The following is a 12,662-nucleotide window of genomic DNA, read 5'->3' on the forward strand; positions in this document are numbered from 1 at the left end:
AAAGTCATAAGACCGGTCCTCATAGACCAGGCCGACATCAAAGACCGACCTCATAGGTCGGCCAAGTCATAAGACCGGTCCTCATGACCAGGCCGACATCAAAGACCGACCCTCATAGGTCGGCAGCCAAGTCATAAGACCGGTCCTCATAGACCAGGCCGACATCAAGGACCGACCCTCATAGGTCGGCAGCCAAGTCATAAGACCGGTCCCCATAGACCAGGCCGACATCAAAGACCGACCCTCACAGGTTGTCAGCCGGGTCGTAAGACCTGTCCAAATAGACATGGCCGACATCTCAAGGGCCGCCATTTTTATTTGGCCAAGCCTAACAAGGTACAAAACTAAGCCAAGGCATTGGGCTCGGCCAGGAAGGATATTCGGCCATGTGTCCGCGTATGGGGCGAATTAAACAACTAAGGTGAGGATCACATTGACCTCGGCGTTGCATGATTGAAACCGCCGACAACGGGGAACATGGATAAAAAAGAGACGAGTTCCTAAGCTCGGCTAGGGAAACAACTCGGCAGCTCGGCCACAAACAAAATAGAATACACCAAGGAAAAGAATGTTGAGGGCGCCGAGTTCAAATACTTAGACAAATTTTGACAAAAATAAATTGTTTATTCATTGAAAGCCGACTGATCGGCACGGTTACAAAAGAGGCAGCTCGGCCCCACACAAAAAAAAAAAAAAAAAAAAAAAAAAAAAAAAAAAAAAAAATTTTACATCTCCGCCTCCTCGGCGTGGGACTTGGAAGCAGCCTCGGAGGCGTCCGCGGTGTTGGGCTCGGCGGCAGGGTCTTGAGGTCCAGCTACCAGAGGGACGACATCGTGAGCAGTGCCTCAGTGGGTGAGCTTGGGTGACCTCGATCCCCTCCTCATCTCCCATCTCCCTGCAAAAGTCGTCGCATCGTCGTCAAAGCGGGAGAGATTGAGATCGAGACACGCGGCCTTGATCTCGCCACCCGGCTCGGCTCGGCCAGCCTTCAAAACCCTCGGTGAAGGGAGGCTTCCGATCTCGTGGCGGATATTGGCGTACTCCTCCGAGTGGAGATAGTCGCTAATCGCCGCGCTCCGAGCCGTGGCGATTTTCCTTGGCCTTCTCCTTCGCCTCGGCGAGCCGAGACTGCAGGCCCGGACCCTCTCTCTGCCTGGCCACCTCGGCCGAGAGCTCTCCACTCGGCCTCGGCGGTGAGCTTCTCTTGGGTCTCCCGACGCCTCGAACGGCATCACAGGCGTCTGATAAGCCTTCGCTTTGGACGCCCAAGGAATAGTTCTCGGTCAGAGCCGCTCAAGCGGAGCATAGTCTCCAGCTGCTTTGGCGAACCCCTACAAAAAAGCATGAGAACAAAGAATCGGATAAAATACACATATCGATCATAGGCAAGAGCCGACAAGGAAACTTACCATATTGAAGTCTTGAAATAGGGTTGAGAGGAGCTCGGGGTCGGACGGCGCCTCCGGCTTCTCCTTGTCGGCCGGAGCCGATCGGCATCCAACCCTCCTTGGCGTGAGCGGCCGACGCCAAGGCCGAGTCCCGGAAGAGGCGCCAGTCGGCCTCACAGGGACGTTGTTGGCCGAAGCCCTCCCCAGGACGTATCGGGAGATGTTGGTGGGGGAGGCCACGGGCGGAAGGCCGCCACTTGTCAGGTTAACCGAGAGCTTCTGGCGTTTAATGTCTCTCGGCGGGCTCCTCTCGCCTTTTCGGCCTTTCCCCTTTCTCGGAGACACGGCCTGACCCGTGTTCTTCTCGGCCTCCAGGCCGACCACCGCATCCGATGGTCCCGGCATCACCCCCTTTCCCTTGGAGGCCTTGGAGGACTCGCCCCGGGGTTTCTTCTCTGAATTCTTCTTCTTCCTGTCTGCGATGATCTCGGCCCGTAGCCGAGCTGTGTCCATTGGTGGAATGTGGCCGACCACTGCAAGAGAAACCGAAAACATAGGAAACGAGTCAGAAAAGGAAAAGAAAGCCAAGTTAAGTAAAGGGGTCGGCTCGAACAACAACGACAGGCTCGGCAAGGGCTCCTACCCGGGGTCATATGCCAACTCTGGAGAAACCCCTCGTCCTGAAGCTGGAGAACATCGAAGGGCGGACGCTGGGGGATCAGGTCGAGCGAGGTCATCTCGTTCTCGGTCAGGGGTAATACTCTATTGACATAATTCAGATTCATCTCCTTCCACTCGGTTCGGAGAGGGCTGTTGGGAATGGAAGCGAAGAAGAAACGGGGCTTCCAGTATTTGTTGAAGGTCGGCGTGCCGACCAGAAACTTGTGACCGCCTAGAGCCGCGCTCTTCCCTGATCGGCGGCAGAAATAATACCACCCCTTCTCGGGAGACTTCTTCAGGAAGAAGAGCCGAGAGAAAAGCGCCACGCTAGCACCTCGGCCCATCTCGCAGAACAGGGCGTAGAAGCCATAGACGGCCAGCCAGGAGTTCGGCACCGGTGACCGGGAGATAGGTGGAAGTGGTCCAAGATCCGGTCCACCAGCCGAGAACGGAAGCCGAAACCCGTACTTGAAGGGCGTCTCGCATGAGCCACCTCGCCGGGCCCGATGAAGGGCCATCTCCCGGGATTAGGAACTCTGAGTCGTATGTCCTCGGGGATGGCGTAGGTCGTCCTCGATAGTCGAGGTCGGCCTCCGTGATCGTGCTCGAACAAAGTGCCGACACTTCCTTCCTCGGGCTCGGGCGTCGGTAGACGAGCCGACCGAGCCAGCCCCCACCTCGGACGAATCTTCCTCACTTGACTCTTCATCGGATGAGAACGACCCGGAGTTCTCGGCCCGGACTGCGGCCGTAGATTGGGCCGCGTGGTCGACTCCATGGGTAACGGGGCTCGGCCACCTCGGCTCGACGAAGCCCACCACGTCGGGCTCATCGATGTCGAGCCCAACAGTCTATGGTGGGAGAGCGAACGGGGAGTTCTCGGCTTGGACTCGTGCCCTCCGCCGCCTGGCGAGCGCTTCGCCCATAGGACTACTACAAACCGACATGTCTGGCGGAGAAGACTTCCTGGTTGAAGAAGAGCGAGGGAATGAAACGACAGCCGAGTTGATCACGAACGAAGCTTCGGCCGAGTCGATCGAGGACAACCTTGCCGAGAAGTCTACCGAGATCTACCGAGTTGACGGACCCAAACTTGCCGAGAAGTCTACCGAGATCTACCGAGGTGACGGATCCAAACTTGCCGAGAAGTCAATAACTTAAAGAAGTGAAGAATGAATAGTTAGGAGTCACCTATTTATAATCCTTGGGTCCTACTGATCCAACGGTCGACCAGAGCTCAACATGATCCAACGGCCCAGATCAAAGGACGTTTCGAATTCCCGAGCCCGCCATAATGACTGCTGACGTGACACTGACGCCCAACCGTCAGATCGTGCAGCGTCAAATCCGGAGCAGTAAATAATCTCGGCTCAACCGCAAGATTCTTCCCGACAAGCGCCCCGGGGAATTTCACTCATCAGCGCCGAGCCGACACCTGATGAGTGGGGGGGGCCTGTGATGAGGCATAAAACACCCCACCTATCGGAGGCTGCCACGTGGCCGACCCGACCTCAGTCCGAGAACCGAGTTGGGCCGAGCAGGAAATTGGGCCGACTCCATATCCGATAAGTCACCTGACAAAGCCTGGTTTGTGCGAGCTTTCCTGCGACTGAGGCCGAGATTATACGGGTCAGCCAGGGACTCCTAGCCGACCTCATGGCCGAGACCAACCTCCTCTCGGACCGACCTCCATGGCCGACCCCACGGGCCGACCTCGTAGGCCGAGCCCTCCTCCATGGCAGACTCCCATAGCACCCCACCGGGGATCTCCGGGCCACGTCAGCACATCCCGAGAATCACGGGATAAGGACCGAGCCACGATCCCAGCGCAACACAGAATCACACTCTACATGGACTCTTACCTTAATAAGAGTCTGACCCCGAAAATAACTCTCCACTCCGCTCTACGCGAGAGAACCTTCCGAAAGAAGGACTCCTACCATACTAGGACTCTCCCACCGTCTCATCTCCTACTTACTCTATAAATACCCAGGTATGGAGCTCTATTCCACATCTCACTTTTACTAGCAGTTACGCTGTCGCGTTGAAGACCTGACTTGAGCATCGGAGAGTCCTAGGCCGGAGCCACACCGGCCCTCTTGCGCTCATTGCTTGGTTTTTGCAGGTTCATCCGCGGGCGAACCGAGTACCGGAGGTTTTCACACGCAACACATATCATCTTAATAAAGAAAATAAATATCTCATTTATCCTACTAGACCCAAGATCTGGCTGGTTCTTGGTTTGGGTTTTTGATTGGATTTGGCCTGGTCCATGGAAGCGCCGCTGCATCAATTCCCTTGGTGTGGAGAAAACTCATCCTCGAGGTATGTAATACGGGAGAATTAGAACCACTCAATCTGCATCCACAATCATCGGCTTTGATGGGGCGATGATCCAGCACATCTCACGATCAACCATCACAATCTCTTGACGATCATTGTCAAATGATATCTTTACGATTGGAATCTGATTGTGGGGCGTCACATTTGCAATCGGACCGTTGATCAATTCATCCTCTTTAATCTTGATCTTCACTTTCGTTGTCCACCTTTTCTGCCACCTCTGATCCATCCTCTGAAGTTTCTATCATGCTCAGCACCTCATCATAGAATCGGTCGGTATTTTCAAACAATCTTTCGACAACCTATCCTAAGATCAAGAAGAAGATCAAGAAGCGGTTTGGAGATCATGAAGTCTTGTTTATAGACTTTCTTGGAGCATACGGATTTCATCCATAATTGAACGGAACGAATCGTATGGATCAACCTCCATTATGTAGCCTCAGGTTCGACTCTGATACCAATTGATGCAATCCCGGGGTTCGAAAACCCCCTGTTTCAGATCGCTATGGGCCCACCAACCGAATGGATCTCAACTGAATTAAACAAGGTAAGTGTCAATTTCATAATTTCATAGCACAATGAGGAGTTTATTTGATAAAACAAGTAGGTGGCTGGGGCTGATAAGTAATTGTGGGTTTGGTGAATGTGACTTGTGTCTAATGGGACACAGGCCAGCTTTATTTATAATATGGAGAACAATCTAGAACGAGTACAAGACCAAAATACCCTTATAACACAATTCTATCCTTGTACCTATATTACAACAGTAATTAACCTTGAAAGATAAGGGATCCATCATCCATCTGATATTTTGATGTGGTGAGGACTAAGATAGAATTAATTCTACAAAGGCAAGGGCATAATTGTAAATTTAGTGAAGAATGTCTTCTTCAACCATGATGGAACTTCAATGCTCAAGCTAGCGGTAACCTTCCTTCGATTTGGTAGGTACAACTCACACCATAAGAGTCTAATCCAAGAGATATTTTAGGATTAAACTCATAACTTCTATCCCTATCGTCCCTATCGAATGCAAGTGATAGCAGACCAACAGATTTCAAAATAAATTAATATTTTATTCTGCAATTCAGTTCCAACGGGAGAACAAGAACCAGAACTGAATTTGACTTGGGAACTCTCTATTCCAGCAAGGCTTCGGGCAGGGATTTTACCGGTAGGGTTGCCCCTAGGATATGCATCAACAAACCAATCTTGAGGAGGAAAGAGCTGGAGAAGAGGGAGGTCGAACTCAAACTTTGTGACTGAAAAACAGTAACAGGAGGAAAAATACAAGATAGAAGATGAAAGGAGAAGAGGAAGAATAGAAGTAACTGGAAGAAGGAAGAGAATGAGGAAGGATAAAAACGATGAAGAAAAAAAAAAGAATAAGAATGGGCAGGACTTACCAGGAATAGGATTCGACAGAGTCGAGCAAGGAGAGGAGAAGAGAGGGAGAGAGAAGAGAGAGAGGGAGGAAGGCGCACAAGCACAGGCCACACAGGCACTCAAACAAAACCCAATTTATTTCCGTTATAAAATCTGAAAACTCCATTGTAGTTACAGCATATATAAGAAATTAAAACTCCTAAAATTAGAAACCAACTCCAAACAGGAAACTAAAAGAAACTAGGAAACTACTACCTCCCTATGTAGTTATCTCCTACCAAAGAAAATAAAATAAATAGAAGATAACATATCATCTCTTATTTATCCTACTAGACCCAACCAGACTTGGATCCAGTTCTTGTCTGTTTTTTTTTATCAGATTTGTCCGGTCCATGGAAGCACTACTGCATCAGCCACTGCATCAGGATATAGTTGTCATGGCATCTAGGTGACCCAAGGTGTTGGCCCCGCCTATAAGCAAGGCAAAACCAACAAGGCCACCAATGCGACCAACTCCCCTGGACGCTTTGACAACTAAGCATCAGGATAGGAATACAGTGATGGTCCCTCTTTTCGAATTCCACTTGTAACATGTAAATGAAAATATATAGCTTTGGGTTTCTCTATGTCACAAGGAAAATCATGCAGTGCTACCCCATGATATAAGCGTCTTTTATTTTCCCACTCAAGCCCATATCAATCCTGAATAAAGAAGAAAATGAAAAAAAATGGTCAACAGATTTCTTTTAGTATCTCCTTCTAGCTTTTAGAGATTAGGATTCAGGATCAGTTCCATATCGACCAATCCCAGCCAGTGTGGGAATGAAGAGATCTAAGCTTACACTATCCCGATACAACTCATACATGATCAGCCTTGGCTGATCCGTACACAGATTAGCCAATTTGGCGAGTCTGATACCGATACTTGAAACCATGACCTGCTTAGATGGTTAAATGAAGCTGGTGACTCCTGTGATGCTGGCCATGCCCATTTGATCTTATGTAAATTTAGACAATACCTGGCTACTTGAACCCATGCAGAGCCTTACTCAGAATGATAAATTGTTGGTTTGAATCCCAACAACCTGCCCCCCTCCTTCCCCCACACCCCCCCACCAAAAAAAAAGAAAAAAAGAGAAAGAAGTCTTGTTGGTCCTGGACCCTTTGTGAAGTGGAAAACGACATGGACATTGTGAACCGTTTTTTTCTCGTTTTCATGGTCCCCCAATCCAATTTCCTTTTCCACACCATGTGGGTCCGGTCTGCTGCAGTTTCTAAAATCTGGCATGGTTTCTGCAATTGCCCATAGGATCTGTTTGGTTAGAAGTGGGTTTATATAAAATAAAATCAACTATACACCCTTCGTGTGTATGTAGGCTATGGCCTATATATGTAGTAGTTATACTATATTGCTCTTTCAGCGGTAATAAAAAAATATTGGGGGTGGGGGATAAACTAACTTTTTTTCACTCGACTTCCAATCAAACATCCCGATTGAAAAGTTGCCTTTTCATTGTATGTCACTTCAACTTACCAATAAAGAATTTATTTTTCACTTCACTTCACTTCACTTCCCTCGGCATCTCTTCTAACCGAACTGGACCATGGAGAATACTTCTTTTGGAAATGTTCTGCTGATATTGTGATTAGCTCCCATGGGTCCTCTGCTTGTTTTGGACTTTTTGGTTTGTTGACTGACTTTACACAGCTAGAAGAAGAAAGAGGAATCAAGCATGAGTAATATAAAAGCCATTCCTTTAATTAAAAAAAACAGAATTCCATTTCTGGGGTTTCTTTCTGAGAAAGTTATGCTTCCCTAAGATCTTGACTTTTAAAGATGTCAACTTAGCTTTTAATAAAAGTGTTGGAATTGAATTTTCTTATTATAATGAAAAATCTGCTTCAATTTCACACTTTCTCTGTTGATGGATTAAACAGTTTCACATGGTTGAAGCTACTTATCGAGTAAAAGAGGCCAGAAAGCAATTGTATAGTGAGACTGGAAGACATCCAGATAATGAAGAAGTAGCAGAGGCTGCGGGATTGTCTATGAAGAGGTTAACAGCTGTGCTGCTAACGCCCAAAGCTCCTAGGTCTCTTGACCAGAAGACTGGGATGAATCAGGATCTAAAACTTTCAGTATGTCCTGTTTCTGTTTCACAAATATATCTATCAAGGGTTCTCCCACTCTGATTAGTTCATTTGTTTATGAGTGCTCTCTCTTGGTTTTCAGGAAGTTATTGCAGATCCAAATGCAGAAACATCGGAGGATTTGTTAATCAAGCAATTCATGAAGCAAGATTTGGAGAAGGTGCTAGACAGTATCAATCCAAGGGAGAAACAGGTGATTAGATGGAGATTTGGACTGGAAGATGGAAGGATGAAGACACTGCAAGAGATTGGGGAGTTGATGGGTGTTAGCAGAGAGAGGATCCGGCAGATAGAGTCATGTGCCTTCAGGAAGCTAAAGAATAAGAAAAGAACTATACATTTGCAGCAGTATTTGGTTTCTTAAGCCCCACAGGGTGCTTGGAGGTTTAATTTCCTTTTCCTTGTTGACTGTTGTACCCAGTAGTGGCAATATATCTGTCCATTCCTTTCTCTTTGAATCTCCCCCCCCTTCCCCTTTTTGGATTATAATAATGCACATTGAATTTATTCAGTATAAAAAGTCAGCTGTGCAGAGAATTTAAAATATGAGTCAGTATTTTTTTTTTGTTTTTTTAACAAATACCAAAAGGCAACTAACTACATGCTACTTTGATGAGGACAAAGGATTGGAATCCTAATTTTTCATCCAACGTTATTCCTTGGTTGAAGAAAGAGAAAACTCTTCAGCCGTTGTGTCTTCTTGGTTGGAATGGCTCTCTGGACAAAGCTGAGGATGTCGTGTGACTGTTGGCTGGCTACCTTCGTACAGTCCTTAAGTGCACCCGATGCAAAGCCAGAAATGCAATTAGCCGGTAACCTAATAACATCAGGGCCATGATGGCGACATCCACCCATAAGTGGTTCAATCCCACGGATTTAACGGCGGGGAAATCTATTACTCGGCACAAGGTTCCGTTTGAGCACTCATAGTAGTCATCCTCTTTGTACTGAACCCCAAGAAGCAGCTTGTAACAATAAAAGCTGTAGCTCAAGTACTTCAACCAGACAATGAAGGTTGGGATTTGTTGTACGTAGTAGCCCCCAGCAATTAGAAAAACAAGGGTAGTGACAGAAGCCAAGGTGGTAGCCTGCTTGACATCCATGAGGATAGCTCCAAATGCAAGTCCGAGGCTCTGAGAGACAAGGACACTATATAGAACGACCAGCCAGGAGAGGATGAATGTGGTTGGGTCAGGCTTAAGGCCACCCATCCAGTAGATTATGAAGACGAAGGTGGTGGGGAGGGCAAGTTCCATTGGCAGGTCTCCTGCAGTCCTGGCTAGGAAGTACGAGGAGAGGCGGTACATGCCAGATGAGCGCTCCTTGATTAGCATTGATCGTTCTTGGGGAAATGTGAAGACAGCATTATAGAGTGGGAAGAAGCCCCAGAATACTGAGAAGAAGAAGAGCAGGGCAATCTGCAATCAAGAGCAAAACGAATGTGACTTCGGTACGTTAGGATGTTACCAAAACAAATTCATTTAAAACATTGAAGCAGTACTGTCTAATTATCATCTGAACTATATATATATATATATATATATATATATATGCATATATTCTTTTTTATGTTTAAGAAATCAATCCTTACTCGGTCTTGGATGTGAGATGTTGGGGTCTGCCACCACAGTAGACCAGCAAGCACAGCAGCGCTGACAACTTGGAAGATTCTTAGCCTGTTGAAGGCTTCATACCTCCGTTCCTTTAATCCTCTCCTTAGTAGGACCTTAAATTGCTGCCACCAGCTTGTGCTCCATTGCTCTTTCTTCCCTGCATGCATCATTGTGCAAAAAAGGACTGAGATCGATCGAAAGAAAACTGCCAACGATGAATGACTGTTTCATTAGAAGATAATAAATTACGACAATGCCTATGTGTATCACATTAAGCAGCAAAATACAGGTCTTGGTGGCAAGCTAACTAATATGAGCAGATTTCTACTTAGTTTCTATAGCAGTGAGGTGAGGATTCTAAACTAAATTTACAAAGGTCAGTAGTAATGTAATCTCATGTTTCTGTTCCTTGAGCAACAATGTATGTTGCTGCATCTAAGTGGCATGACACTGGGCTTAATGACTGATTGTTACTTTTTGGAATACTTACTTGCAGATGCATCTCTGTTGCAACTATAGTTATTGATGTCCAAACTGCAAAGCTCTGCCTTCAACCTTGTAGCAATATTCTTGTCATAAGCAGAGATGAGAGCCTCCCTCACTGATTTCTGCTCTTGTTCAGCACTACCCTGAAGTTCACCTTGGTCGCTGATGTGCTTTGAATCAGGTGCAATCCCTGCAGTTTTTGCAGCTCATCATGAGTTACAAAGAAAACATTTATGATTGTTTTCTAGAAAATGCAGAGGCTTTATCATCTCTTTTAAGTCCTACAGGAGATGGTAGTGTTGGATTTAATAGCTCGGTGCTGCAGAAAACAACAGGGTAGATTAATTTCTTCCATTGTTAATCAATTAGGTCAATTACTTCAAATGCTTCAAGTTGATGGATGACATTAGGTTTAATCAGGTGCCTTACCCCAAGCCCCAATGGGTAGGTTAGTTGGCAAGGACCAACACCTCACAATTCCTTGGGCCCTACCCCTCACCCCCTCCCAACCCCCCTAAAAAAAAAAAATGAGAAAAAGAAAAAGAAAGAAGGTGTCTGAATCTTCCATGGGAAACATGGATGGTCATTTTCTGAACTAGTGTAGTTGTGGCCTTAATGTGGGGACTTCCATTATGCTCCATTAGTTTCTACTCTCTGGTGGAAATGTATGAAGTACAATTATAACCACCACTTCCACTCTATAGGCCGTGCAAGACTCTCTCTCTCTCTCAGCAGTCATCTCCCTTTCAAAAAGAAGACCAAGAAAGAGATGAGAGAAAGCTCCCCATTCCCCCCTCTTTGCTCTCTCTGAAAGTTCTTTTTATTAAAAAGTTCAATATTATGGCACTAAGATTTTGTTAGTGATCGATCGACTAAAGAAATTAATTAGGAAAGGGAAAGGGAAAGGGAAAGGGATTCTAGATTAGGTTAGATATTGATATCAGCAGCTCATACCATTGGCAAGGTCAAGTAGGAGATCTGCGGGGTTGACAGTGACAGATGTGGAGAAGCCAATTGAGGAAAAGTAGTCCAAGGCAGCTGATGCAGGGCCATGGTAGATGGGGCAACCTTCAGAGAGCAAGACCAACTTGTCAAACATGTGGTACAATCGGCTTGAGGGCTGGTGAATGGTGGTGACCACGGTGCGCCCACCGCTGGCAAGTTGCTTGACTGTGGTCATGATCCTCAGAGCCGTGGTTGAGTCCAAACCTGAAGTGGGTTCATCCAGTAATAGAAGACTTGGGTTGACCAGCATTTCTTGACCAATACTCACCCTCTTCTTCTCACCACCTGATATCCCTCTAAATAGTGGACCTCCTATCATGCTGTTCCTGCACCGGCTAAGTCCCAATTCAGTGATCACTTCCTCTGCGTGCTGTACTTTCTCATCCCTTGTCAAGGTGCCTGGCAATCTTAGTAATGCTGTGAATACCAATGTCTCAGTCACAGTGAGATGTGGGTACAGTACATCGTCCTGTGCCACGAATCCTGTCCGTCGTTGGATGGTGCCTGAGAATGGCTGTCCGTTGTATGTGATCTTACCTGAGAGTTTCCGGCCTGTTAGGCGACCTCCAAGGGCCGTAAGGAGGGTGGTCTTACCGCTGCCCGATGGACCCAGCATCGCCAAGATCTCTCCTGGACAAACCATGCCTGTTATCCCCTTGAGTATGGTCTTCTCTTTGCTGCTCCATGTGCCATCCCAGCAACATCCCTTCTGCTCCAGACTTACTTTATATCCCACTTCTTCAAACTGCATAGCAAACAACCATATATATCCATAAATCTATCTGTCTATATGTAAAACTTGCTAATATACACATTCAGAGTACTGGATAGACAATAGTAGTACTAGCTAGTAGTAACAAAGGTTATTATTAGAGCAAATGATCGATCGATCAGTACCAGTGATTCAGGAAAAAAAAAAAAAAAGGAAAAAGAGGAGCTAGGAAGCTTGCTAGTGACCTTCAATGTTATAGGAAACAGAGTGGGCCGTACAACGGATTGTGGATTAATGGAGGGAACAGGGGGGTATGGGACGACCGTCGTGTTGTGTGGCTCAGACAGCTTGGGAAGAGTTCCCATGTCTTGTTGATGATGATGAGGAGGAGGAGGAGGAGGAGGATGATTCTCTTGCATGGAGGGCTGGTGGTCTAAGGGCATGACACAAGAGAATTGATGAAGCTGCAGCAGGTAGATAGGAGGATGAGGAGAGAGGTTCGAAGGGTGTGTGTGTGTGTCTGTCTGTAATATAATTTCTGTTTGGATTTCCTTCAGTTTCCTAAGGTGAATGGAAGGAAGGACCCATACATATATAATACTTAGTAGTAGGAGAGAGAGAGAGAGAGAGATCAGAGAGGAAATTGAGGATTTCCTATTTATGCCTTATCAGCCTCCGGGAATGATGTCTACTCCTAGCCTCCTCCCATGGTGGGGGTCCCACTCCCACATTCTTTAACTTTAGTCTAACACTGACCACTAATAAGTAAGAAATTTATTCTAATCTAATCTATATTATCATTATTCGTATAATAATAGGAATGAGAGCTGTGAGGATTGTTGGGCTACACACTGAATCAGTGATATCCTTTTCTTTCTATTTCTTCTTCTGAAATTTTTGGTGGAAGACAAGGCAAGG

General features: G+C 46.6%; 2 protein-coding genes across 2 annotated transcripts in view; one reads left to right on the forward strand and one right to left on the reverse strand.

The window, feature by feature from the left end:
- LOC122645570 (RNA polymerase sigma factor sigB) overlaps positions 1-8,477 on the forward strand; it is a 31,329-nt gene extending 22,852 nt beyond the window's left edge. Inside the window, exons 6-7 of the mRNA XM_043838875.1 lie at positions 7,716-7,916; positions 8,011-8,477. Coding sequence (XP_043694810.1) covers positions 7,716-7,916; positions 8,011-8,292 — 483 coding nt within the window. The 3' untranslated portion in view covers positions 8,293-8,477. The remainder of the gene's footprint in view (positions 1-7,715; positions 7,917-8,010) is intronic.
- LOC122645569 (ABC transporter G family member 14) lies at positions 8,471-12,138 on the reverse strand. Its single transcript, XM_043838874.1, has 5 exons — positions 11,990-12,138; positions 10,982-11,777; positions 10,032-10,217; positions 9,520-9,698; positions 8,471-9,346 (listed from the first exon to the last, which is right to left on the reverse strand). The coding sequence occupies exons 1-5, from the start codon at positions 12,107-12,109 to the stop codon at positions 8,684-8,686; spliced, it is 1,944 nt and encodes a 647-aa protein (XP_043694809.1). The 5' UTR covers positions 12,110-12,138; the 3' UTR covers positions 8,471-8,683.
- Between the last annotated feature and the right edge of the window lie 524 nt (positions 12,139-12,662).

This window comes from Telopea speciosissima, chromosome 11 (genome assembly GCF_018873765.1).
Source record: "Telopea speciosissima isolate NSW1024214 ecotype Mountain lineage chromosome 11, Tspe_v1, whole genome shotgun sequence".
Classification (NCBI taxonomy): Eukaryota; Viridiplantae; Streptophyta; class Magnoliopsida; order Proteales; family Proteaceae; genus Telopea; species Telopea speciosissima.

Coding starts and splice junctions, on each gene's coding strand:
- LOC122645569 (XM_043838874.1), bottom strand. CDS start 12,109: ATGGGAACTCTTCCCAAGCTGTCTGAGCCACACAACACGACGGTCGTC. Junction 11,778..11,989: donor TGTTTCCTATAACATTGAAG/GTCACTAGCAAG, acceptor TTTGCTATGCAG/TTTGAAGAAGTGGGATATAA. Junction 9,347..9,519: donor CATCTCACATCCAAGACCGA/GTAAGGATTGAT, acceptor TCTTGATTGCAG/ATTGCCCTGCTCTTCTTCTT.